At 41.6% G+C, this 27,940-nt stretch overlaps 1 protein-coding gene across 24 annotated transcripts in view; it reads left to right on the top strand.

Moving 5' to 3' along the window:
- The window catches only part of ANK3 (ankyrin 3), a 308,020-nt gene that overhangs the window by 173,664 nt on the left and 106,416 nt on the right, over nucleotides 1-27,940 (top strand). For all 24 annotated transcript variants that reach the window (XM_026851817.1, XM_026851825.1, XM_026851824.1 and 21 more), the window contains 4 exons: nucleotides 9,992-10,090; nucleotides 17,910-18,008; nucleotides 22,436-22,633; nucleotides 24,607-24,705. In XM_026851817.1, coding sequence (XP_026707618.1) covers nucleotides 9,992-10,090; nucleotides 17,910-18,008; nucleotides 22,436-22,633; nucleotides 24,607-24,705 — 495 coding nt within the window. The remainder of the gene's footprint in view (nucleotides 1-9,991; nucleotides 10,091-17,909; nucleotides 18,009-22,435; nucleotides 22,634-24,606; nucleotides 24,706-27,940) is intronic.

Raw genomic sequence — 27,940 nt, 5'->3', positions numbered from 1 at the left:
CCCCCCCAAATCAACCCTGAACAATTCTTTTTTAGAGATTGTCTGTGGTTAATAAGGGGAGGTGGTGGAGGATGTGATAGAGCGGGAATATAAATTTTGAACAAAGACCCAGAATGTTTTCAAGACCCAGAATGTTTTCAAGACCCAGAATGTTTTCCTTAAACTGTAAGTGGGAGTGCAGGTGAAGAGTGTTGGTGCTGGCCCCTATTCATTCAACATAGCATCATTTGGTGATTTACTGATGCAGATAAATCCCCAAAGCTAAAAGACACTGTTATGAGACATCATCCAGTACCTGCTAATGCTGGTGAGAAGAGTACTAGCAGCTATTGGCTCAAGCTGATAGTTGAGTATCGAAGGTAAGGATCAACCCTCACATATCCCCCACAAATGATGTTTTCCAAATTACGTTCGTCACTAAATGTGTTTCATGTTATTGGTGAGAGAGGGATTGCAGGTTAGATCCAGATGAAGTTCACACACTAAGAGTAGATTTGGGGGTTAAGGGTTTCTGGGAAGCTTCTGACTACGTGTGCTTTGCTTTGACTGCTAATGTTAACCTCTTCTTCCCAGATCCTTAAACTGACCAAATTAGAGCATTAAGGCATTTCAAACAGTCATCAGCTTTGACATTCAGTATTTGATAGGTTCTAATCACGGGAGCAAGGAGGACGAATGGGGTCTTGGGTGTCAACTCTTTTCACTCAGAAACAAGATTAGAGATTAGCTAATTAGCTAATATTAGCAATTAGCAGCACTTGGTACCAGCAGCATTTAGTACCAGTACTACTGAATATCATCTGCTTATGCTTGTTTTAATAAAATGATAAATCTTAGGCTTCAGCAGCTGTGTTCTGGATTAGGGACACTGATGGAGAGCACATCCAAAGTAATAAGGCCATCCTCCTCTCTTCATTAAGATCTGGAAATTGCAGGTTCTCCCTTCCTTAGTTGTCGTCCTGCGAGAGGCAGATGCTCAGATAGCCAGGGACGTGCAGATGCAGTGACATCAGCCTGGAAGAGCAGTGGGCTGACGTTGTGACTCAGAGCACTGAACGGCTTGTTTGTGCTTGTTGTAGCTGGGTGGCAGCATCCGGAGAGCACGTCTCTACTCTGTGGTGGTTGAAATTAGATAAAGTAGCTGTGACAGAAGGAATCATAGCATAAATAACAGCAATATGGAGTTGAATTTTGTTCTTTAGTGCTTATCAGACTGTGGGTAATGAAAGTGCTTCAGAAAAAGATGAGTTAGATTCTGGTAGAGCGATAAATTTGTAGGCAAACAGAGCACCAGTACATGTGGAGTGTAAACTACAATTATCAGCACTAAGTAACAGAGCCCTTGCTTAGTCCTTGATTGCCTGAATCACAAAACAGGTAGAGGTACTACTAAGGACAGTACTAAAACTGACCCACGGGTGCAGCCTGCCCACTGCCACCTCATTGCCTCTTGTTTTAGTTTCTGTAAACAGTGCTCACGATGTGCTGCTTGCCCTCTGGAGGAAGGGCCCTTATTTGAGTTGTTGACAATGTAAGACAACCAACAGAGCAAAGACACGAAAGGGCTGTAACCCAGCTAAAATCATCCTGTGTGTATGTAGCGTAGCTTTCAAAAGTACAAAGAGCAAACCGTAGGATGGGGGTGTCAAATGCACTCTGTGCTTTTGCAAACCACCAACTGTTTTTCCTTTTTTTCTTGTTAAATAAATATGAATCCACACTACCTGTCTATCTCTCATCTTTAAACTGTATCAATTCTGGGGAGAGATTTGAACAGGAGCAGAGGATTACGGTAACAGAAGATGCTTGCGTGGAGGGGGCAACACGAAGACAAATATGTGAGGGGAAGATATTTAGCCAGCTCCCATCATCGGCGTAGTGAAGGTGGGGAAGGGTGGAGGAAAAGTGAACGGACGTGTAGGATGAAGGCAGAGCTCTGAGCCTTAAGTACATGGGCAAGTGTGGTGAAAAGAGGAGCTGGTGAAAGCATGTAGGAAAAAGGAGTGCAGACCTGTGGCAAAGGAGATCTCTTCAGCTGCGTGTTTTCTGTGCGTTTCTGAGAGGCCTGAGGGAAGAAAGAGGTTTCAGCAAGGAAGGCAGGGAAAGACACGAGCTCGCTGATGGCTCCCGGTGTGCTGGCAGGAGGTGAGCAATGGTGTAAGTAAATGATGTCCCCGGCGATATGCAGTAGCAGCTGCTCCCCTCACCCCCGCCAGTATACACCTGCCTGCCTCTCAGCTGTCATATACTCCCTTGTTACCTCCTTTCACTGCATCTAAGAACAACAGGCATAGCTCCAGGAGCCCTTACAGGTGTCGCAGTGCCTGCCAGCCTGCGGGACCTGCTGACCGTAGCAACTGGGAGGGTTGCAGGAAACGTACCTGCTTTTGGTTTGCACTCTTCCAGCCCAGCAATTGATTTCATGTCAGCTCTTACACGGAACTGCATTAGCACTTGGGTGTTTGTGCTTTCTTCTCTAGCCTTGCTGCAAGCGCAGGGAAGATGGCACAGCATGGAAAGTTCCCTGTGGGATGGCTTGGAGACCATTACAGCAAATCAGCTTGTGATGCCCCCGATTCTACCTATTCACAGGGAGGCAGCTCCAAGAACCTTCAAACCTTAGACCAAGTGAAACAAGGTCTCCTTATTGGGCTGGATATTTGCCATTTTGTAATGAAATTGCTTGACTTGGGCTCAAACTCAGCAACAAACCTGTCATGATTACTGGCAGGGTATGCGCTGTAGAAGGAACAAGCATTTCATGTCTATTGATCATCCTTTTTCTGTAGCACATTTTCACATGTGTGGCTATATGCTTCTCTGAAACCCTTCAAAGCTAAAGAAATCCCTTCATTGCATCACCATATTTCCCTCTTGCTTAACCTGAGGCAATCACATATGGACTAGAGAAGCAGAGGAAGAGAATAAAGGGTGTCTGAGGATGAAGTCAGTCTCCTTTCTTAGCCGGATTAACACGTAAGTGCAGTCACTACCTGAGCTTTGAAGGACTGCAGCAATTCCAGGCACCATTCTCTTAGCTGGCAGTGGCACCTGATGTTGGAGAGGTGTGGATAAATCCTAGTTACAAACTGAAAGAAGGGCAAAGACCTTTAAGTCGATCTATTTTAGCAATTTTTTCAAGAGGAAGAAGTAATTGCTGTTATCTTAAGAAAAATATTGTTCATCAGCCACTTGTGCCTTTGAATTGAACTGTATCTGGTGTGTTACCTCGAGTTTTAATAATTTTGGTATCTACTTCCCCTCTTCTGGAATTACCAACCTAGCATGGAGAAGCGAACTCCACCAAGTGGGCTCTCCTGTTCCAAGCTTTCAATTCAGAAGATCTGTTGTTGGCCTACAGTGACCACATGCGGAGTGAGAACTGCTGTGCTCCCATCCCAGCTGCTGCTCCTCGAGCTGGACGCTGTTGCAGGGGCTTCATGCCACGGGCTTGATTTGCTTTACCAGAAGCAGGACATCTTCAGCCTGAGGGTGGGTGGGGTGCTGGAGAAAAAGGATAGGTCACAGAGGGATTTCTCCTTTATTTCTCTCGTCAGATTTTCTCTAGACTGCCTTGCACTTTGATATCTGGGACTTGGAAAGGTGTATCCAGATACATTCTAAAGCAAGTAACAGCCACTGGAAAGAACGAGGTACCAGTTTTATTAGCAGTCTGATAATTGCCTATGGTATTGTGTGCAAGAAAGCTCTTTGGCTGTAAATCAGACCCCTGCAGAGTGCCTGCCCTTTCCCATCTAGGCCTTGCTTGGGCATCCCCAGGAGCAGTGCACATGGAGGGCAGGAAATTTTATCTGCAGCAGTTCACGGCCAGCTGCGATGGAGATGTGTGTCCAGACTGCCCTGTGCTAATTCAGCAACAAGAAAGTGCAAATCAGTATTTTTTCCAAGGTTGCTATGCAAATGAGATGGTGAGGAAGATGCTTTGAATAAACTGCATTTTCTGGGAATTATAGTTAGGTAAAAATTATCTTTGGGGTCTTCACAGTCTTCCAGATGTCATTCTTCTGTCTGAGATTATCTTCCAGTGGAAAGATCTGCCCAGGCTGGGTGAGGAAATGCCTCTGAAGGTCCACCTGTCTCTGAGGAGCACAGTGGTTAGAAAGAAAGGAAGAAAGAAATTGTTCTCTGCAGCTTCCAGAGCAACAGCAGAAAGGAACATCTGTGACCCCCACATCCACTCCGTACTTAAGCAAGTCAGAAGATTCAGGTAGCAATGAAGATGACCTCTGCCCACATCTTTCTCGCCAAAGCAAACAGGAGGTAGTCACTGTGCCATAAAACTGCATCCAGCCCCGTGAACAGCCTTCCTGATACACAGCACTCCTTATTCCAGAGACCTCAGTTCCTCTGGGAGTGGGCCTTTGCCTGCAAAAAGTTTGCTTACTGGAAGGTTGAGAAAGGATTTGGTAATTTTGAGAGGGTGGTGTGAGGACAACATGCATTAATGATGACCCTGAGGCTGAGGAGCAGAACACCATTAGCCCATCAAAGAGAGCAGGCAATATGTAAGTGACAGTAACATAAGAGAAAAAACATCTTTGTATTTCCCTAGTGGTAATTTGCCATAACAGCTTCTTGCTAGACTTTTCCTTCTTTTCTTCCAGGATTCACTTTATACGTCTCAAGCCTAAAGAAAGATAAGTCTATAAGCAAACAAGAAGTAAATGAGCACAATATAAGGCTTATTAAGTAAAGAAGAAACAAGCCGAAAAAAGATGCACTGTTGTAAGGTTTCCTGGGAAGCATCTGCTTGTGTGTTTGCACCTATAATTTCTTTAATTTTTGAAAGCCCTATACAAGTCTCGGTGATCCCAGTAACTGCTGCTAGAATATAAGAGTTTTCTCTGCAGGGATTTTGCTGTGTTGTAGATCCAGTCCTGTACTGGAGAGAACACCGAGTGTTTTCATAACAACGTGTTTATGTAGCTGCATAGTTGCTTATGACAGTCTTCACATGCAAAGCTCAGTCTACCTCCTGGAACTGGTAATAGTGGTGGTACCCATGCAGTATTGTTGATGGCAATGCCAGTATATGACAACGAACATTATGCTCTTTCCTTAAGAACGCCTAATGATGGAGGGATTTTCCAGACTGTATAGGAAATTTCTGCTTTAGCAGTCTGGCTATTTTCAGCTTCTGTTTTATTCACACATTCTTTGTCAATATTAAGCTCTTCCCAGAGTCTGCTCTCACTTGAGAACTGAGAAGGACTATCTTAGATTCCAAGTTAATCTGAACATTTTGGTAAGAAACAGGGTTTTTTTGAAAAAGCAAAGATAAAGCAGTGAAATTTTTTGGATCTAAACTCCACTGAGGGGCTGGGAGGAGAGCTCAGAGGTAGGGGTAGTTCTTTCATTGGTAGTGAGGAGAAATATCAAGTCCCAATGATGCTGGCAATGAGTCCCTCCATGATCTGCCAATCCGTCAGCATTTAAAACAATGCTGCTCAGTAGGAAAGGTTTACCCTTTTTTTGGTGTGCTTTTTTTTAAAGGTACACCTCAGAGCCCAATATGGTACTGTCAGTGCAAACGTTTACTTTTCTTGTTTGTTATTAGCTTCCTTATATTTGTAAATCAGATTGGTGGGAGAAAGAGGCAATCCCACAGGACAGCACTGCATATGAGAAACCCGGGGGAATTCTTCATTTTCTAAATGCATTAAAATAAAACTTCTAAGATGTACTGTGTTTGCATGCTGCCAATCTTAAATTCCTACCTTTTTTTTTTTTTTTTCTGACTTCCTACCCATTTGTGTTGCTAATCTGTAATAGTACGGAGTAATTCTGACTACTGTGGCAAACTCTGAACCATGTGTCAGAGGGGAGCTGATTTCATTTCAGATGAGAAATTCAGGTGGCTTATTGCTCAGCACAGGATAACTCCAAATTTTTTTTAATTTTCTTGTGAAATTGCACATAGAGAGCTACAGCTGAAGGCGCTTGGTGTTTCCTCCGATCAGGCACAAGCAAAAGCCACTAAATGTAAAAGCAGGTCATTCTTCACCCATCGTATTTCTGGATGTTGTGAGACTCGGAAGGAAGGCCCAGGCCCCGTGTGAAGGGTGGTGGCTGCAGCAGGCAATGGATAAAGGGAAGGAAAGCAGCCATCTGCAATGTTGTGAGGTACAGACAAAAAATTGCAGGCATCTAATCTGTCACACTTGGAGCTATATACAGTTCAGAGTACTTCAAGTCGTATACCCCAGGAAATCTGCCAAGGCGGGGAGGAATGGCTGTGTGCTAGTTCATAACTCCATGAGCATTTATCGCAGAGGTTTAGGCTGCTATTCTCACAAGTTAGGGTTTGTATCCCCTGTAGAAGTTGTTAACTCCCAAGTTGGATCTCAGTGTCAAGGGCTCTACCTGAGACATTACCCAGTATTTGACATTTCAACAGCGAGGGCAAGAAGCACTCCAACAGCCATTCTAGGTCTGAACCACATCTTCTAATGGCAACTTTCTGAAGGCATTTCAGCTCTATTACTGCAGGAAGACATCTTCAAAAGTTTCCTGATTTACTATTCTATCTTAAGAACAAAGGGAGAAATTTATAGAAGATCAAACAGTTAAAAATAGACTGAAAAAGACAGCAGATGCTGTTGATTTACTGAAGAATTCAGAACCTTACATTTGGCGCCTATATTGTTTGCTGATACCACAGTTTTAGTGTTAATAACCTATATCCAAGCTGCACATGTTATGAAGCTTTTTATATCCCTAGTTTCTTGTGACAAGTACAAACAACTCAGTTTGGAGTTGCTTGCTTTACATTTTGTCATCAGAAACATTAATGACGATGTTGTCTGAGGTTTATGCACGTCTCAGTTCATGTTCTGAATTGTCAGATGGGAGATGGGAAGAGGCCATATAGGTGATGTATCTGGGTATAATTCTTTAAGCCTTGGCTTAAAGTAAAAGAACACCATTTAAGTATTGGCCAAAGACAAGTTGCTTGCCCTAAACTTCAGTGTGCAGCTATTCAAACATGCACATAATGCATCTCTTCATCAGTATGAAATCAGCAGCATTATTACTTCATATTGTTCGCTACCAGTAAAAGCTCAAATAGCTAAATGGCAAAATTAAATACTGAATAGAGACCTGCCCCCTCTCTTTTTTCCCCTTCATTTCCCCACAGTGTTTTCCTGAGCTGTTAGGGCTGACAAAGACTAAACATGCTTTTTCTTCTTTATCTCTTAATTCTTTTTATGAACTATCTGAATAGGTTAGTAGAGTACAACAAAACCTGCATCCTTCTTCCCAGAGAGTGAGTGCTGCAGCGCTTTTTTTCCCAGGAAAGAGGAGCTGAATTTGATCATCCATAAGGACAGATATTTCACTGGGCACATAGGGTTTCATTTGCTTGATTTCTCCTGTTCAATTCAACATTTCAGGGTAGCTGTGTGTAGTTGGTTTTCCTAAGAAACTGTGTCTAAAGTGATCCTATCTTTTATCCATCTATCTCTTCCTAATGTGAACTTGCTGCCTATTTTCAACAAATTAACTCAAGGTTCAAAATCCTAGAGATATTAAATGTGTATGTTTTTTTATAAAGACAGGTGATCAGGTGGAGGAAAGATGGATTGCTAGTTCTCCAGTTTGCAGAAGTGGGCTCAGACTTACTTGGTGCTGGAGAATTTCCTCACATTCAAGCCAGGGTGCTTGCCCCTGTCAGAAGCTGAGAGAGAACTGCACTGTCCTGATAGTTTCAGTACTAACCAGAAATACGAAGGTCATTTGAATGGGACTCCTTTTTGAACATGAAAGTGGATTTTATTTTTTTTTTTCTTCCCCTGTTGCAAGCAAACAGTGTGACCTAAACCTTAACTGCTAAGTGGAAGTTGGAGTTGAGGTGTGTATCTGCCAGCACTCATCCATCTACTCTAGAATTAACTCTCCTTCATTTAGGGCAGCAAGAGCTCTGAACAATTGGACTGGCCAATAATTAGATCCAAAGTGCATATTCTTACATGTTTATACCTTCCCCTGTGCCTCACTAGATTGATTTAGCTTAGTGTCAAGACAGATGAGAACCAGACTTCATCCTACCTTTGTAATGCTGTCCCTTCCTCCTCCATTTCTTTACTGATGCTTAGAAAAGGCAGTAGTCTGTGTATGATAAATTAAATTATTAGTACTAGATTATTCTGACATATTAACAGGGTGTTCAGTTCTATTAGACTGAGTTAACCTATTTGCCCATCAGCTCCAGCAAGTGGAAGAAGGTGGTCCTTCAGTCTAAATTACCTGTAGTATCCTTTACTTGAAGACACAAAAGTTATTTCCCCTACTGTTTTTTTTCTCAGGAAAGCAGAATTCATATCTCTCTCCCTCTGATCTCAGTAACATCTTTCCTCCTGGGAAGAGAGGAAAAGCAGAAAGTATCTCCTCCTAATAGTTTTTCTCCTCTCTTTTTTGGTCCTCTTTGTGGCTGATACAGTAATATACTGATCCTGTATTATATCCAATGTCAACTCTCAGTCAAATAGAATTTTTCAAAACCAACAGTTTTACATCCCTGGAGGGACTAGACAGAGCATACTTTTTGCTTAACGTGCTAAGCATCTTTTTGTTTTACCTCAATTTTTTAAAGAAATAAGGAGCTACCCTGGAATAGTAATCACTTTGATGCTCTAATGATCATTAATATTGGAGAAAGAAGCTCTGTCATTTCATCTTGCAAAAATATGTTTTACCTCTGTGATAATATTAATTAGTACTTTCTTTAATAATATTAATTAGTACTTTTAGCTGTGGGTTAACTTCATAGCGAAAATTGGTGTAAAGGAAACTGTAGCATACTGGACTGGGGACTCAGGATTATTATTAAGCTGTGAGTCAGCTCGTCACATCTGAGAAGGGATCTGATTTCAGTGCTGGTTTTCTATCCTTCCCCTCACCTGCAGTTTTGAGGAAGCGCTATTAAACGGGCTGTTAGCCAGGTAAGATGCTTGTACCGCCCTCCAGCTATTCAAGGCAATGGGTGCCTTTCTGATTCAGTCAGCCAAAGGACACTAAAATTTATGCCTTTCTGCTCGGTCACAGGGAAGCTGGTTTTACACAGCCAGCTGTTTGTGCTGCTCCTATACACACAGAGACATGTTCTTTAGAATTCTGTTTGTCTTCATACAGTAGCTGCATGCTCTATTTAAAACCTTTCATTTTTACTTGGCTCCGTATGATCAAATATATACAGGATGCGGCCTTCGTACGCCACAAGAGAAAGGATTCATCAGAGCGTGAAAAAACGTCCTAGCTACATCTTGTTAAAAAAGTGTGTTTGTGTGCGCACGCAGCGGTTATGTAACTGTCCTCAATGTGCAGCATCTCTGCGTGCTGCTGGCCTGCCAGGCACCACTTTGGGAAGCATATACACATATTTACAGTCTCAGTTGAAGTACAGTATTACATCGATTACAGGAACAAATCCAGTAGATGAAATTAGTGATGTAACTGAAACAAAGATGCCCACAAAGCTCTCAGTTTGCTGATAATGCTCAGAAATAAATAGCTTTGCTATCTTGTTGCTTTTGAATTAGACGTACAGATGTAATGGTTTTATTTATTTTCCATGGCTCCTACAAGGCCGACGAAGTTGTAAGGTATAAATCCTTATCACTACATGCTCAGTAACAACCATAGCTGAATTAAATTGCTAGGGCTTAGTCAGTAGAATTGCATAAATTTAACTCCTATACAAAAGCTGAGAACTGAGGCACAATCAAGGTGTCTTATAACTACAAACACAACTTGATTGTTTGTCTTCATAATATATATGTCGAGGTATCGGGTCAGTAATTCACATGTGTGGATAAACACAGCTTCCCCTTGCTTTCATGCTTCCAGGGGGGAAAAAAAAAACCCTGTGTTATGCTTTAGCAAATTGTGCATAATTCATTCCGTGAGCAAACAGCAAGGAATTCATGAAAGATACATGGATGTTTACTTTTATGTTTTTTTAATTCTACAGAATGATATCACGCCGTTACATGTTGCATCGAAGAGGGGAAATGCAAATATGGTCAAACTCCTACTTGATCGAGGAGCTAAAATTGATGCCAAAACAAGGGTAAGCTTAAGTGTGAATGCTCTGAGCGACTGTGTGGAATTCTTGCCTCTGACCTGTTAGCTGCTGTACAGCTTAAATCATTCATCTTCCTGGCAGGCTACCATAGCTGCACTGCATTTCTTTTTTATAAAATGGTTGCGGTAGGATCTAACAATTTACATCTCTTAAAGCAGAGTGTGAAACACCATGTACGGCAAAGCTCGGAAACAATTTTCCATCTTCTCTGTAGAGCGTTTAATTAGGTGCTGCCTCCTAGCTACTTGGGGGTAGAGGTGAACATACAGGAAAACACAGAAAGACGAGAATTCCATTCAGGTATTTCAGAATTTGAATGCTAAAAGAGTAACTTCGAACTGTGGAGTGTGCTCGCCTTTCATTATCCACAGGGCAGGCGTGATGTTGCTGCTGAATCTCCTGCAGCTCAGCCTCTATCTGGGTGCTCGCTTGGATTTGTACCAGCACGTGCCGAGCATCGTGATGGTTCCCATCAGACTGACACCTCACTCTATCCGCTGAGTGACTTAGAAGCTTGATGCATACGCTTATATCTAATTCCTGTAGTCAAAACCCGATCAGACCAGTTTAGGGTTGTTTTATTTGCTTACACAGTGGCAAAAAGAGAAGGAAAAAGTTCAGATGTGTGGAAGTAAACCTAGAACTGTGTCTAGGTTTAGACAGACAGACAGACAGCCCCCGCAAAATGCTTCTGTGCATATGAGGTAACCTTCAGGATCTGTGCCTGTAACTTTTTGACAACTGTCCTTTCCTTGCATTATTAGCTTATCACATACCCATCTTCCGTTTTTAATTATTCTCTATCATTTCCACCTGAATCATTGTAAACAAAACAAAGGTATAACCTACAAATATTTTTTTTTCTACAGTTATTACAGTAGCTACAGGTTTCTGTTTGGTTTTGCAGTGTTTCAGCAGTCGGAGATTTCCTGCAGTGCCCTCGAGGCACATTTGTATTTTTTAATTCTGTGGCAAAATTCAGAAACAGGGTCAATTTATTTTGTCAGCTCACCACTCTTTCCACGTTTTTCTTTACTTCTTCTATTTTACCTTTAGAAGTCACTCGTGATTTCTTTGTAAAATTTCCTTTTTCCAGTTGGAGAATATGGAAGAGATGATTTTTTGTGGGTAATGTGAACAGTGGGTACAATGTCTGGATTAAAATGCCAGCCTCCTACATGCTACACGGGGGCTGTCAGGCTGAAGGACGTGGGCCTACCACATGGTGGGAAGGGCCACATTTTGGTGATGTGACAGATATTTGGTTGGAGCAGGGAGAAAGGGACGTGTCAAGGGGACTATTTGCTTCCTCTCTGCAAGCATTTATATGGCCCACCACAGCCAAAATGTTGGGGCTGGCACTATTTAAAATAGCTGGAATCCAGCTTGTTCTTTGCTTTTGGTAATGAAAATTTGTGATATGCTTCATTTTTTCTGTATCGCAGGCTCCAGGGTCAGACATTAGGGTAATTTATGTAACAAAAAATACAGGCTGGAATGGAAACAGGATTCGGGAAGAGGGCAGATGCTCTAGCAGCTCCTGAGTCTGGCAGAGCAGAGGCAAGAGGCAATGGATGAATGTGGTTCACGAAGTAGTGGTTTGTTTTTTCTGGCTTCCCCCAGTGATGGCCTGTTTCCCCAAACACCCATCCTCTCCATAAATCAGAAAGGATTTGTATAACTCCTCCTGCTCGTGCTGTGCTTGTGTCACTCATCGTTGCACTTCTCTGGCGTTACCAGAGGCATCATTTTTCCGGCAGTTAGCGACTAAGTGGAAGTTTTGCTCCCGGTGGCACTGACTCATCCTGGCAAGGATTTCCCAGCCCGTGGTCTGGGCAGCGTGTGCCTCTGCCGAGGAGGTTCACTGACCTGAACAGGCAGCTGCGTGGTTGAGAAGAGGGAAGAGCATCGCTGGAGCAGATCAGGAAGGATTTACAAATCAATGGGAGAATCAATAGAAGGCTGAGAGTAATGTGGTGCTAGATGAAAAAGGAACATTGTTTCAGGAGTGTCTGCCTAGTTTTCATATTCGATAGCAAAGATTAATTGCTGTGAGCTGTTATAACACATGTTCCTGCTGAATCTCTCTCTTGTTATTCCTACCTGACCCGATGTTGTTTCCCAAGGCAGAACAATTGAGGTATGTCAACTTCGCAGTCACTTCTTTTTTTTTTTGAAGCACCATTCCTTTTTTATTGTCCCAGACATAGAATGGCCTTATGAGAATACAGGATGAGAAAAGCTTCAGTCACATCCTTCTGCAACAGCATTGCCACTACCGAATGTATCGACAGGCAAGGAGCAGCCAAGGCTGTCTTTTCTGACCCATGTGTCAAGTCCTCCTCTCAGCTGGATGCCCAGTCAGAGCCCAGCCCTGGGGTGTTCTGCGAGGGACAGGTATAGGTGCTGAATACACACAGAACTTGGCAGACAGATGGGATTTACACATGACAATAAGTGAGGCTTCTATTGCCAGATTTATGACTGTGAGACCTCTCTTTTTCTTTATTTTTTTAAAGAGGTTTTAAAGAGATGAGCAGAATTTTTGTGGATAAGAGATTAGCAGAATTTTTTTTTTTTTTTGCTTGGTTAAAATAGTTCATGTCTTGGACATCATAATATTATTTAATGCAAGTGTTGGTCATGGAGCACCAAATACCTCCTTAATGGTGAATGGCTAAAGTTCTGTACCCATGTGAAAGGACAAAAATTCTTGAAAATTGCTTGTTTGTTTTGCTCAGAGCTAGACATTCCAAGGCTTTTGTTTCTCCTGGATCAGGTCTGTAATTCACCTTTAAATGAGCATGCAGAAGATATTGTGTCACTGACCAAACAGTAATAGGGCCAGGATTTGCTACTCTGACTCTTAGATGGGACAAATTTAGCTATTCAGCTATCATTTTGTGTTCTGTTCCTGTATGGGGTACTGGAAATATGCTCTACATAATGTCTATTTTTATTTTTCACAAACATACTCATTTTATAGACAAATTCACATAAGGCCTTTCCTGAGTATTAAATAATTCGGTGTAATGATTTCTTTTCCTTAGTCATTTCCATGAGCATTTGCATTTGCTGCTGGCAGATGGTCCTGGAAACTGCAGTGATGAAGTATCGCAAAAAAAAGGTTAACCTGAAGGGCTAAATCCTTATCCTGTTTAAATTATTATAAAAGTCATCCGTGGGCTCCCAGTTTCTCTATATTCATCAGGACAAGGATTTGATGAGCACCATAAATATTGCTGCACACCTGGGAACTGTAGTTAAGAGTTGAGATTACATGTGGCATATGAGATTATTTCCAGAAATGATTTTACAACTATTTTGAGGCTCAGCCATTTATTTTTTTTTTAATTTTAGTTCACACTTATGTCACATTGTTTATTTTAACCAGCTCTTTGTCTTCTTTCTGTCCCTTTTTTGTGTGAGATGTCTAGCAGCTGGTACTTGGGGCTTCATACGGAATTTTTAAGGGTGCTCCTCAAGAGCTATGTGCTGCTTTTGTCCATCCAGGGCAGCTTATATCATTCAGGTTTTTAACTAACACTCAAAGAAAAGACCTATTAATGCCTCATGTAACATGTTTACTGAATGTTGCCCTAATTATGTTTTCACTGTCTTCCAGAAAAGACTTTAAAAAATAAAGTTTAATTAGAGAGGTTGATTAAATTAGCTTAATTTGCTTTGGCTGTCTAATATTGTATATGCCAAAGTGAATTTGTGTCTGAAGCAGGCAGCAAGCAAGTTTTAGCCTGGATTAAGAGTGTTTATAATCTTCATGCTACAGATTTTGCAGCTAAATAACAGGCCGGCACTCATATCTACATGAAAACATGTGGGATATGCTCTTTTAAAATGCATCAGATCATACATAAGCTGCTTCGGGAAAGCCACAATGTATTAAGATATAAAATATCTACAAGAATAATGCTGTCTTGGCACTTGAAGTGCATTTTGCACGTGTAGGAAGAGCAAACCTCATTTGTTGCCCTATTGCATGAAGGGGGCAGTTTGCAGTAGCGTCAGTGAAGTGAAGAATTCAGGAGATTTAGAGCACGGAGGGACCGTGAGATGCAGAGCCCTGCTGGGGTGAAGCTCCAGCCCTGGAGGCAGCGGTACTTGCTCCCCTGGAGAAGATGCCTCCTACCTCTGGCTCAGGAGAGCGGAGTGTCTGTCACACTCCTGCCAAGGCCATGGGCAGGCTCGGGGACTTGACTCAAAGTCTGACAAGCTCTTGCTGAATATTTGCATCACAGTAAAGGTCTTGCTGTGTGTTGTGCTTGATCTCATCGCTCATAGACTGGGTTAGAAGCTGATGCTCACTGATGTGAATTGTGATACCAAGGCTACCCATGGATTTGGGGTGCAGCCCAGAGGATCCCATTATGTGAGGGAAACCCTGGGTGAGGGGTATCTGGGGAGCACGGGGAGGCTGGTCTGTGCTCACCTGTGCTGCTCAGGGGTCCCGCAGAGCCACACGCAGTGGCAGGAATACACACTGCAGCAGGGAGGCTCAACTGCCTGCACCGTTACCTGCTAACCTCAAGCTAGTTGTGACCGTGTGTAACAAGATCAGGGAGCTACACAGGCCTCTGAGCCTCAACAGGGACCTGAAACCACGCTTAGAGCTCATTTATTTGGGGGGGGTGTGTTTGAAATAAAAGCTAAAGAAAGAGCAGCAGCCCCAGAGATGGGTGTGCAATGCTTATGGAAAGCTTGTGCCTAAGCAGAACTCCTGTCGTCCCCCTGGCTTTGCTGGAGCTGCTCTCAGGCTCTCTGGAGGGATAGATAATAGAGCTGATATGATTTATCATGTCAGCACATACTTAGAGAGTCCTTAATCTGCAGATTATTGTCGTAATAGTTTGTAATGGTTTTCCTGAGCCATTGCAGACTATCATATTAAGGCAAGTTTGCTTCCTAATACACATAATATATTTTATGCTTCACATAGTATGGTCTCTATGAACAGTAAATAAGCAACTAGAAAATCTCCTGACAAAACCAGTGAAGCCTTGCTGCGTGCAAAGCAGTCTCTTTTAATCTCAGATTCTCTTTTTTAAGACAAATTCTTTCTGTGATCTGTGTTTCAGATTGCCTCTGCACATTTCTTTACATGCTTTTAGTGCCATATAGCAATTAACCAAGTCAGATGAACAGTGTCTTTCCGGAATGCAAAAAAAAATTTTTTTTTAAAAATCTGCAGCTAAATGAGCTGTCTTCAAGTGTATTTGTGCTTTGGAGTAGGAGTCCTGATGTCATCTTAGCAATAGCTGTAGGTCGGCTGTGCCGGCAAGCACCCACCTTGCACTGCGGTGTTGTGTGGTGCCATGTGCCGCACCTGGAGTGGTGACTGCCGGGTGGACTGCAGTGAGCCCTGGCTGGCCAAGCGCGACTGCCTGCCCCCCCGCCCCTCTGCCACAGAGACCCTGTCACCTGTAGGCCTAAGCTGGAGGGCAGAGAGGCAGAGGGTGGGGGCACTGTGCTCTAGGGAGCACTGAAGTTGGTCTTAAGGGTCTAGTCTCACGCATGAAGACGATCAGATGTGTCTCATTCTCTGTGAGCTTGGCATGTACTGCCAATGGTATGTGGGTGAAATGAGAGGGAGGGGGCATAAAACCTAGGAAATGTTCCCTAATTTACAGTTTTGTGCCTGATCTCCTTCAGTATCTTTCTTTGATGTGCCTGGAGAATATGATAATTATTAGGACATAAAAAAACCCCAAACCCAACAATCTAATGTAAGTGATCTTTAGCTCCTGCCTGTAGGTCACTATTTACCTAGCCCTGCTGGTTTTTATTTTCTTTCCCATGAATGGTTTTTTTTTTGTGTGGACAATATTTTTATGTTAGTTGTTTGCGTTCTGCTCAGTACTTGATATGCCCTTGCGTCTGGAAACCACTGGTATGCCAAGTATGCATTACCTCTTTTAAACACTCGTGAAACTACAGCAAAACAATTTCAATTTAGCTGATAAATGTACCGTTTGTGGGGTTTGATGTCTTTTCTCTTTGTCTTTACTTACATGTTTTGAGCAAGACATCTTTACTTTGTGTAGTATCACAGGTAGTGTGCCCTTCCCTGTTCTTCATGGGCTGAAATAACAGGAGGAAGCAGAAATGACAATAACATCAGGTCCAGAGATGCCAGTAAGATCACAGTGGTCCAAACTGTGTTCATTTTGCATAAACAGATTACTTCCTGAGTCTTGATCAAGTTAAATCTAAACCAATATCTTTGCCGCTTCTACATCAAGATCATATGCTTTACTTTAAGTGGAAGAATGTGCACAGTGAGAACCATGAAAGTTTTAAATGAGACTAGCAGAAAAAGTTAGTCACAACAATTTCTGTCTCCTGGCTTTCATAGGCTTATTAGGAAAGGGCAAGAAAGTAGAAGCAGGAGAGTGTAAGGAGCTCTGAATCACTGTGTCTCTGTCCCTGGCTGCCCTCTACATTTTGCAGGCCTTCAACTGATGTTCTAGTAGAGTGTAATGGTTTAGGAATTATCAAAAAATAATATTGTAATTATGCATAGAAAATACGTCTAAGGAGGTGTCTTAATAGTGCTTGCTACGATACAGAGACAGACAGGGAGGGAGTGCATGTGCATGAATTAGTGAGCACAGGATGTGTGAGAAGGAATTTTGGATAATCCTTTTTATAAAAATGATGTGACATGCATATTTTAGGCAATCAAACATATGTGGTTTTAAGACTGCCAGAAGACACTGGAAGAAGGTCCCTTTATGACTTGTGTTTGGAAAACTAATAAATATTTATCTTTCTTCTTCATTAGTTTCAACCTTTCTTATAAAGCTTCTCTTTTGACATATTTAGTGAAAATACAATATTGTTTCAGGGTGACAGTATCTCCTGCATATTTGTTTTGCTTGTAACAAATGTCTGCTCTTACTAATTCTGAAACCCTTAATTTTTCTTCCTTCTTTTTCTTGAAACTGTGACATTACTGTTTGTAACAAGCACTGTGTCATACAGCACTGAAAAACTCCATGGGATTTTACTCACAGTTACTCAAGTCACAGGCACTATCTTTCATCATAGCACTTGTGTACAGCAGGTTACTTGAGCATTGTAAACAGGGCATGGGCCAAAGAATCATCAAATCGGTTTGGAATAACTCTGTTAATGATAAAAAGTCTTCGTCTTGTTTAGGGAATGTGTATCTAATATGATGGTAACTAAGTAAACTATTCTAAAAGAACAGTGCCTAACTCTAAGACCAGACATCTGTCTGGAAGTCATACAAGTATGTTCTACGTGACAAGAGACAGAATTTAATCCAACATACTTTTATCACCTGAGATTAAGAGGGTTTTCTCATCTGGATACACCCGTCAAAATCAGTGTAATAAAAAAAGTTTAAGTAGGAAAGAGTTTTGTTTTTTTTTCCTCTTGGACAAAAGGGCTATCCGTTGACTTTAATACATACTGACAAATGAAAGACCCGGTTTTCTCAAAGGCATGCCGGCAAAAAATACCTGAAATGCAATCTCATCTTTTTCTTGTGCTTGTATTTCCCACTTTACTGCATCTACAGTGAGGGCCTGGCAGTAGCCCACTGCATGAGCACCAGCTTGGTATGATTATTTACACATTTAGAAAATCAGAGTCAAAATGTACTCTGTCCGTTTGGATAAACAGGTTCAGCTGTTCGGTTGTGGAAGAGCAGCATCCTGCGGGAATTAATTGGTTTCTTAGGACATCGTAGGTCTTTATAAAAGTGCACAAGATTTTAGCGTGTCTGAAGCTAATTGACTGTAATGCCTGTGTCCCCCCACAGGATGGGTTGACCCCCCTCCACTGTGGAGCAAGAAGTGGCCATGAACAGGTTGTAGAAATGCTGCTGGATCGTGGTGCCCCTATTCTTTCCAAAACCAAGGTAACTGGTACTGTTTTCTGCTGGGATAATCCTTGTACTTTTTTTTTTTTTTAAATGTAATGCTGCATGTCTCATATATTTAAAGGGTTGACAATAACTTTCTTATTTCGTAGCTATTTAAAGTAACTGTGTGGGAGATCTCCAAAGTGAATGCCGTATGTAGCACACGTCTGAATATGTAAAAATGTTTTAAATGGAGAGACACAAGAAAAGGTTTCTGTGCCAACCAAAAAGACATGTATGGTAACCCTATCCCTCAGAATTTCAGTAGTTGGAAATCTCTATATCTGTCCTGGAATAAATAAATTCATGGTGATTACAATATATCTTCAGCTTGCACCAAATTACCCTAAGGCTAGAGTAGAGATAAGAGATAAAAATAGAGCAATGCCTTTGCAGAGACAGCTCGTGTTTCCTTAGGATTTAGCCCGATTACTACTTTCTCCGCTTTCTATCTCTCTGCAGTTTATCATGCAAAATTCTTCCTGGGGATTTCAACTCACCTGTGCCAAGCATGCACAGATTGCTTTAGACCCGAGGGTTGGCACTGTAAGTGTGCACTTGCCAGAACTCTTCTGGTGGGGGTCTCTGCTGTGCTGTTACTGCTGATTTTAAATCTCAGTGCAGCAGCCTGCTTTGTAGCACCACAACAATCCGCGACTTTCCCATTCAGGGTTGACATTTGGGTTGTGCAGTTTGTTGAGGTTCTTTCCCAAGATAACCTTACACTACTTTTTTTTTTTTTTTTTTTCTCTCAGTCTGTAAGCAATATATTTTCAACAACATTTCTTGTTTCCTTCTATTATTTCTTTTCTCTCTTCTGTCATCCTGTCCTATTCTGTCTCAGCTCCCTTCTATATTCTGCTTTTCTCCTCCCTCTTCTTTGTGCTTTTTTTTTTTTTTTCCCCCCCTTACTAGAATATATTTAGCATTTGTTTGGGGAGGTTGTTGGCACCAGCTTTCCTCTGCTCAGTGAGTCACTGGCAAGTGCTGTCATGGGTAATCTGACAGACAGAATCCACCCATCCTCTGCATGTGGAGTTTCCATGGACTCCCACAGCCCTGACTTGCAAACTTCACGAGCAGGGGGAGACAGCAAGGGGCTGTCTTAGGAGCCTCACAGGGCATGTCTCCACACTGCTGCCACTCTTGGAGGCTAGAGCTCATACTCCAGGGAGTAAGGTTCTTCGACACTCTCTGGTACCTCAGTTAATTACTTAAAGAAAAAAAAAAAAAACAAACAACAAAAAATAAACCCTATTGTTTTGGTTTCCACCATCACAACTGAGAAGCTCTCCTAAGGAACTACATTTCTTTGTTGCACAGATTTTTTATTCTTGGGTGTTATCCCTAATCTTAACCTGCTGTTCAAGGCCTGTGAGGTTTGAATTTGTTCCTCTTCCTGAAGAGATTCACACAGCCTGGCCCAGAGTTCGCTAGCCAAAATCAGGCAGATGAAAACATGGCACGGTGGTTCTGAAATAATAGCCCAAGGCTGAAAGACTCGCTTTGGACGTTGACCTGCAGAAGCTTATATAAACACCTTCAGCAAAATGGGAGCCTTCTCTCTGAAAGATGGAAAACTGTGTTATGTGTTAAAAAGTTAACAGAAGACAGTGCAGAGCTTCCTGAGTTTCCCTCTGATGTGTTAATTCTGCTGTTTTCAGAAGCTTAAGCTAAGAACTAGCAGTACCTCTGAATGACATATATGAATCCATTCCTTTGGCACTAAACTACAATACCGTCCTCTGCAAAAATAAGTGGCTCCATTCTCTTCAAATTAAGTCATATATTATTGGAAATAGGGCACATCTTTGAAACATTTTGAACTTCACAAAGTTTTCTCATGTTATATAAAACTCTTGCAGGAGACTGCAGTTTGGTAGCTGTTTCCTGCTGGAGGTTGTTTAGTGTAGAGCTGACCCTTTTTCACCCTGGAATAACCTTAGATTTATTTTCAGGGGAGGCAATGACCTAATGGATTATCTGGGGTTTTCTACAAGCAAAAGGAAAACCAGATTCTAATCCTGAGTATGCCAATGATTTTCTGTGTGAGAAATGACAACTCTGCATATCAGTGTCCCATCTTTTTCTAATTACTGTTTTTCCAGACTTGCTTGGCTCTTCGTTTTCTTCTTTTTTTCTTTTTTTCTGCCCCAGAATGAATGTCACTTTCCGTGATTTAAAGTTCTTTAACCCAAATACAAAATAAGCTATGTAGCACCGATAATTTTGTTCGCCCAGTCCAGCATTTGATACGCTATTTCATCTCTGTGGTCCTCTCCTGATTTTTTTGGTTCATTTTGGCTTTTTTTTAAGGTATCATGTGACCATAATCTTGAACTTCTTCAGCTTTTAATATTTTCTCAGCAGTCTTCATAAAACAAGTAATATAACAGTGTTTATATAGCGGCTACATCTTGAAGTACCAAATAATTTCTTATGATCATTGCTGATTGTCTCTCACAACATGGATATGGGACAGGAGAACATTGTTGTCTCTGTGGTATTTTTATGTTAAAAGTGCGAAGACAAAGGGACTGAAATACTAACTAACTGACTTCAGCAACTTCTTTAGCATCCAGTCTTGCCTCTTTGCTCTTTTGTGCTAAGTCGGGCTACTTGCTGCACTTCTCTCATCTGTGACAGATTTTTGTCAAGGATCTTGCTGATGTTCCCAAATTGATGTGTGACAGCTCTGCTTCTTCCCTGCTTTTCCATCAATCACAGCCTCTTTCATACCTGTCTGTCCTATAAGGGAGTCTCATGTCATCATCTCAGATGCTTTCTTCATTAATAAATGTGGTTTATTGACTTCTTGTGAACAATGATGCTTTTCACCTGAAGGATCTTTCTTATAAAAATGGAACAGAACAGTATATAAAGTGTCATGATTTTTTACTGTCGCTTAAAAAGCATCATCAGTTATAAACTGTTATCAGGAGGACTTGGTGACTGAGGGGAAACTAATCTTTTTTTTATTCTATTGTTTAACTACACTAGAAGACTGAAAACATTTAAAACACATTAGTAGTATCAAGCTCCCATGCAGATAATTGCTGTAGTAGCCTTTGAGAATGAGAGAGAGGCTTAAATGAGCCAACATATATCACAGGTGAGATGCCCATGAGATAATCTTACTTGAAATATATAACTGTGTCCAGAAATTCTGACAGCATTAGCCTGTTTGCTTTCACCTTCCTTCTTCCATGTCACTTTTTAAAATTATCTCACTGTGTATCTCCACCTTTATTTTGAATGTTTGTCGTTACTGTTGTGATACGGCCATGGGAAAGGAGGAGAAAGAAGAAATCAGTTGTTTGAGGCCTGAGATCTCTGCTGGTTTTACGGTGCTACTTTGCTAACAGCCGTCACATGAGGGCACTACATCTGTGAGCAAAAGTTTCAGTTTCTTCATGATGGCAAATGTAGTGTAGTGTCAGTCATTTAGAGATTCCATACTATTACATCTTACCGGAATAACTCCTGCATTTGAATCTAACTTTGGCATCAGAAGGACCAAATTAAAAAAAAAATATAATAATACAAATGGAAGAAGGTGTGTTGGGGTTTATCTAAGGAGCTCACATAGCTCTGCTAACAAGACCTCTTGCATATTTTTTAGTCTGTCATCATGAAATAGGGTCAGTCCTTTAAAGTTCTGAGAATTATTCCTCTTGTGTTTTCACTCTGGAAATGTAATATATGTTGGCAGCTTGTTGATTAACTATTGTAAGCAGCGCAAGAAACAATTTTTGGGACAGGTTTTGTTCCTAAACATGGATTTCTCCCAGGCGTTTCCCTGATGAAATAGAGCTTTACCACTGCCACTAGCAGGTCACATCATGGTGGTCTCATTCAGATATTTTTTTTTAGCCGGTTGCACTTGGAATTTTTGTTGTTGTACCGATGTTGGCTGAGAAGAATGGACTCCACAGGTGTGTGATGTGGTGTGGAGGGATGAGGGAAGGTTGCAGTGATTACTGTGATGCTCTGACCTGCTCTCTCATGCCTGCTATATACAGGCTACATGAGAGTGATGACTTTAATGCAGCTTTTAAAACCAGCAAACCTCCTGGTTAGGGTATTAAAAGTCACAAATTGCTGTTCTTCACATAACTCATCTAACTCAAGCGATTTATCTGAGCTGTGCTGGCTGATATAAGCTATGTTTAGAGCATTGCTGGTAGGATATGACTTTTTTTAATGTAAAGCTGCCTACAAACTCTATCCAAACTCTAAATTCCACGTGGCATTTGCTAGAGTAAGAACCTTCATTGTTACACTGAACATGTTAAGTTTATTTTGGGCGCTCTCTGAGCTTGTAAAATTCATCATACAACAAATGCTCTAAGGACAACACACAGGGGAATTTCATTTCCCTGAGCACCCCATAACCCATCAGTGTTGGGTCTTTTTGTCCGCAGAACGGTTTGTCTCCGTTGCACATGGCAACACAAGGAGATCATCTCAACTGTGTTCAGCTTCTGATTCAGCACAACGTGCCTGTCGATGACGTCACTAATGACTATCTGACCGCACTGCATGTCGCCGCCCACTGTGGCCACTACAAAGTCGCCAAGGTTCTCTTGGACAAGAAAGCTAATCCTAATGCCAAAGCACTGGTGAGTACACAGCGGGTTACTATTCACAGCTAAACATTCTTCCAAAGTTGCAGTGAGACTTATTCGAGAGTTATTTTCTGCCTGCTGATGGTTGACAGGGAGGATATGTTGTATTGCTCCAGACCAAAAGAGGATGCTCGAGGTTTAAAGTGTTGTAGCATGCAGTCAGAGTAGACCTTTGCCTACAGACGGTCAACAGTGATTTATGAATTAGTGTATCTAGAGCAATTTTTGCCTCCTGGTAGATTGTTGTGATTCTGAAGAGATGAAGCTGCTGTAGATTTTTGGTATGGAGAGAATTCTCATTTTCTAAATGTTTGTAAAGAGAAAATAGTAACGTTTAAAACTGAGAGAATTTTTATTGGCCCTCAAAGATGTGAAGCTGTATAAAGTAGGAATAAGTGACATAACGAATATTTGTGGTATTTTATAATTATGTCAATGGAGTCATACGCCTTTCTACTTTAAAAACAACTTCAGCAACAAAATCTGTTGGTGTAATTAGAGTGCATACAAACTGAACGCATTAATGCATTGTGTTCAAAATTATACTCGCAATTTGTTGTTTTTAAAATGAATTGTGATTTGCTCTTCAATAACTGTTCCCAATAAATTTACGTTCTGATGTTAATTGGGTTGACTGTTGGTTTCACAGCCTGATGCTATTAACTCATTCAATTCCTGAAATATTATCTGACTCCTGAAACCCTCACAAGCCAGGTGGGATTGTCTCTCTTGAAAACAGCACAGGCTCCATAGATTTCTTTCTCTTAGTCCCTCTGGTTTTTGTGTCAGATCAACCTGTCTTCAGGTGTCTTGGGTCAAAGTGTTATGATATATGGGGTTTGTTCACTGTAACCAGCAAGTGACGAGGCTTGTAGGCCTGTAATATTTATTTTTGCCTTCAGAAATAATCAAATTGTCTTCAGGTTTAGCTTGTCAAGAGTTGCTGGCAGTGGCCTCTCATTGATCTGGTAACCTAGCCACAAATTTCCTTTTCCCCTAAATCTTTTAGTGTTCCCTGATCCCTACTCAGCATGATTAAGTAGAAGGAGCCTAAGTGCAGTATCTGGAGCTTGAGCTCACCCTTCCCTGAAACACATCTGAGCTTACCCTGGACATTGTCCACCACTAAGGGAAGAGTTGAGAGCTGCTCATACTTAACCGGAACAGACAATTGCACTGACCTCACATCACAAACCCATATGATATTCTTTACTATATGGCAGGTAAAACAGCCAGTTTTCATCAGATCCGAGTGATCAGTTCTGTCAGCTGTTTTCAGAATTGTTCTGCAAAGGCTTTTTTGATGAATACACAGAGCAGCATCAGCATTCAGTGCACTAATGCTACGGTATCAGTTGTGGATGCTCTGGACAGCTTATTTTCCTGCTTTACTTGTTTTCTGTTGTACCGTCTCACACTAAATAAGACGGTAGTTTTAAATGTTCACTCTGCTGCACACATATATTTTTAAAGGATGGGACAAATTAATTGTAATTACAGTAAACTGGCAGATAATAATTTTATTTTTTTTAAATGTAGTAAGAGTAGTTTAGAATATCCAAATGGCAAAACTTGTAAAGGTAAAGTGCTTTTTTTTACCAACAGTTCTGAAAAGTCAATAGAAAACCTATCAAAAAAGCCATCCCACCCCCCCTAAAAACCACCAACACCCCCCCCACACCCAGTTAACAGTGAATATGCTAAGCAAAAATAACGGGTTTGACAGTTTTAGGTGAAATGAGAATTTTTGGAGTAGGCAATATATTTCTTAATTAAAACTGGCCATATGAAATACGTCTTTTTCTTTTTAGAAGTTTTTTTTTACTCTTTTACATGAAAAATTCAGCGAAGCCAAAACAAATCTGGGAGGTGTTCTGTTAAAACAGGGGAATGTTTTGTGTGAATTCCATGCCCAATCCTACTTTTTAATGACATATGCTGTATCAAAATGTTCATTTAATTTACAGAATGGTTTCACACCTCTTCACATTGCCTGCAAGAAGAACAGAATAAAAGTAATGGAACTTCTTTTGAAGCACGGTGCATCGATTCAAGCTGTGACTGAGGTAGGAAACGGTCTTTTCACATTTGTCTTTGTTTTTCCTACAGAACTCATTGTAACTATATCACTTAATGTTTGAGTATTTCTGAAAGAGCATGGATCGATCAAATCAACAATTATTTTCAACTAGGTATTATCAAATAATAAAACAATTTATACACTTTGGAAATACAGTGGGAATAACAAGTGAAACGTAACAGATTAAAATTTAAGAAAGATCCATCACTTCTGCCATTTTTTGCCTGTAATTTAATGTGCTGAAGGTGAAATTCACCCTGTTATGGAGATGAAGGTGAAGACTATGCTTCACTCAAGTTCGGTTTTGAAAGGTGATTTAATTCAGACTTTGTTTTGCCTTTCCACATGGAAGTTATATTCACCCACCATCACAGGTCATCACTAATCAGCTGGACAGAAATCGATATGCTGTGCTTCAATCAGCATGAGATAGTCTGCATCCAGTTATTGGCACAAATTAAAGATAATTAAGTACCTATGGAAAATGTGAGTTGTCTGTGTAAACGTATGTTCTCCTAAATTAGGAGGAAAGGTCACATATCTGGATGTGTGACCACTGTGGAAGAAGCCAGGTTTGAAAGTGATAAACAATTCCATTGATTAAACAAGGAACAACGGGGAGCAGTTCATCTCTCCAAAATGCAGTTTCATTTGATGTGTGGGGGTTTTGTTCTAATTATCCAGTAGCAAACCATACAGCTTCCCTCCTGGCTTTCCTGAGAGAGAACGGGCCCTGACGTTGCTACAGCTCTTGTATCTCCAGACTAATTTTTAAACACCACAGTGTGGTCAGCAGGGACAGGGAAGGGATCTGAGCCCTGGGCTCGGCACTGGGGAGGCTGCCCCTCGCTGAGGGGGTTCAGTTTTGGGCCCCTCACCCCAAAAAGGCCATTGAGTGACTCGAGCGTGGCCAGAGAAGGGCAACGGAGCTGGGGCAGGGTCTGGAGCACAGGTCTGCTGGGGAGCGGCTGGGGGAACTGGGGGGTTTATTCTGGAGAAGAGGAGGCTGAGGGGAGACCTCCTGGCCCTCTGCAACTCCCTGCCAGGAGGGGGCAGAGAGGGGGGATGAGTCTCTTTAACCAAACAATAAACAATAGAACAAGAGGGAATGGCCTCAAGTTGCACCAGGGCAGGGTCAGGCTGGCTCTGAGGAAGGATTTCTGTGCAGAAGGGGCTGTTGGGTGTTGGAATGGGCTGCCCAGGGCAGGGGGGAGTCCCCATCCCTGGGGGGGTTGAAGAGTCGGGCTGAGCCGGCGCTGAGGGATCTGGGGGAGTTGGGAACGGTCAGTGTTGGGTTGATGGTTGGACTGGGTGATCTTCAAGGTCTTTTCCAGCCTAGACAATTCTGTGATTCTGGGGTTGTAGATGCAGTTTTCAGAGTCTACTTTGAAGTGACATTAGTAAACGAATGAGAAAAAGAGAACCTTAAACAAATGCAATGCCCATCCTCTATATTAATCAAGTCAATGTGTAAGTAGAAAAACTATCTCCTCAATTTTATCCCTTTTAAATTCAAAGAATTAAGACAATAAAAGCAACAGCAACACTTAACTACACTCTCGTGTGTGTGAAGCAGGTTAACAGCCTGAGCTGTTCCCTTTTTCAAGCAAAACCTTTGCAAAAGCAAGGGCTCTTCCTTTATTTCCTGGTGCTGCCTCACCATGATCTCACATGATCTCAACCCACATTTGACTGCGTTTGTTGAGATTCGTCATGGTTCTTCACTGCAGGACTCCAACTTTCCTGCCCTCCTCTTTCACTGGCTGGCTGTATGGTAGCAAGCGTTCCGGGCAGAAGTAGGAGTTGGTACTCAGCACCCATACCTAAGCTGCTATTTCTCTAGTCAGAAGGAAAGTTTACACCTGGCCATCAAAACAAATTGGCCATAAAGCTTCAAGGTGTTTCTCCCCCAAAGAAATCTGAGAGCAAACAAGTGTTGGTTGTGAGTTGTGATGCAAATGCAACAAGAGGGAACAGTGCCAAATGGCACAAATAGTCATTGTCGCATAGAAACTGTTTATTAAAGGTGACGCCTATTACCTTTTTCTGTGGTAAATTCTGTTTTCCAAATAGATCCTATGCCTCCATCTGTAGATTCTACACGGGTTTTTTCAGCTGCAGGTTTGAATCTCTGCAGTATGAGTTAGTGTTCATGGTCAAAGATGACACACAGGCATCTTGTTTCCCACAGTCTGTTATTTTAAAAGCATTTACTAAATTATGTGAAACAGGGCAAAGAAATAACATACTCAACCAGTTATTCTGCCTCCCTGCTCACGCTTGCTGTTCTGCAGGAGAAAGGAGGGAAAGTGTGTTTTCCTCACCTTTACACTCCCGAGACACGTGTCAATCTATGGGGAAGCTGCCTAAATCAGGGGACTTCCAGAATCCACCGAGCTTTCTCCTTCTCTTGGTAGCAAACCCCCCCCTGCAGCCTCTGGCTGACTGTAGGTGCAGCTGTGCAGGAGCAGCTGTGAAGAGGCTTTAGGGTAATTCTATGTGGAGAAATATTAACTATTGATTGGATTTCTAAAGCAAAATCCTGGAGGTCATGCCCTGCTACATGACTGCTCCCTTTTTCCTTTCCCCTTCTCCCTCCCTCTCCTTCTCTCTGGTTGGCCTTTTGTATCTTGGATAAGGGCAGCGGTGCAGATTTGTGACAGCATTTGTGCTACAAGGTCCTGAGGGAAGGGGGAATTCTCTTTAGGCCGTGTCATTTGTGTTTGTGCCTCTCTGGCTGGATGACACAGTTCTGAATTCCCCTTCTCCTGGAGAAACGCTGAGGATGGAGATCACCACCAAGTTCAATAGACCTTTTTGTTCATCCAAAAGCAACTGGATTTGGTGGGGACAATGGACACTGCATCTTTTTTGCATTAGCTGACTATTCCAGAAAGTCTTTTATCTTTCTACCAGCAATGTTTCTACCCTTGGTTTTGGTTTGTTGGGGTTTTTTTTTGTTTGTTTGTTTGTTTTTTCCTGTGGTCCAAAATTATATTTAGAAAAAAATTTAAGGAAGAAATCTTGTTTAGCTATAGTTGATGAAGAATTACTGAATTCCTAGAATGTTTTTATGTTTGCCAATGACTCATAGCTGTTTCCAATTCTGTGTGCCCTTTAGTTAAAGCATGTGTATTTTTTTTTTTTGAGAAGATAAAATCCTCTCAGAATAGCAAGCACTTGGGTTTACTTACTTTAGAATAACATTTTTTTCCCCGTGG

Source organism: Athene cunicularia (assembly GCF_003259725.1).
Source record: "Athene cunicularia isolate RWA chromosome 6 unlocalized genomic scaffold, athCun1 chr6_part2, whole genome shotgun sequence".
NCBI lineage: Eukaryota > Metazoa > Chordata > Aves > Strigiformes > Strigidae > Athene > Athene cunicularia.
This window is presented reverse-complemented; position numbering and strand designations above follow the sequence as displayed.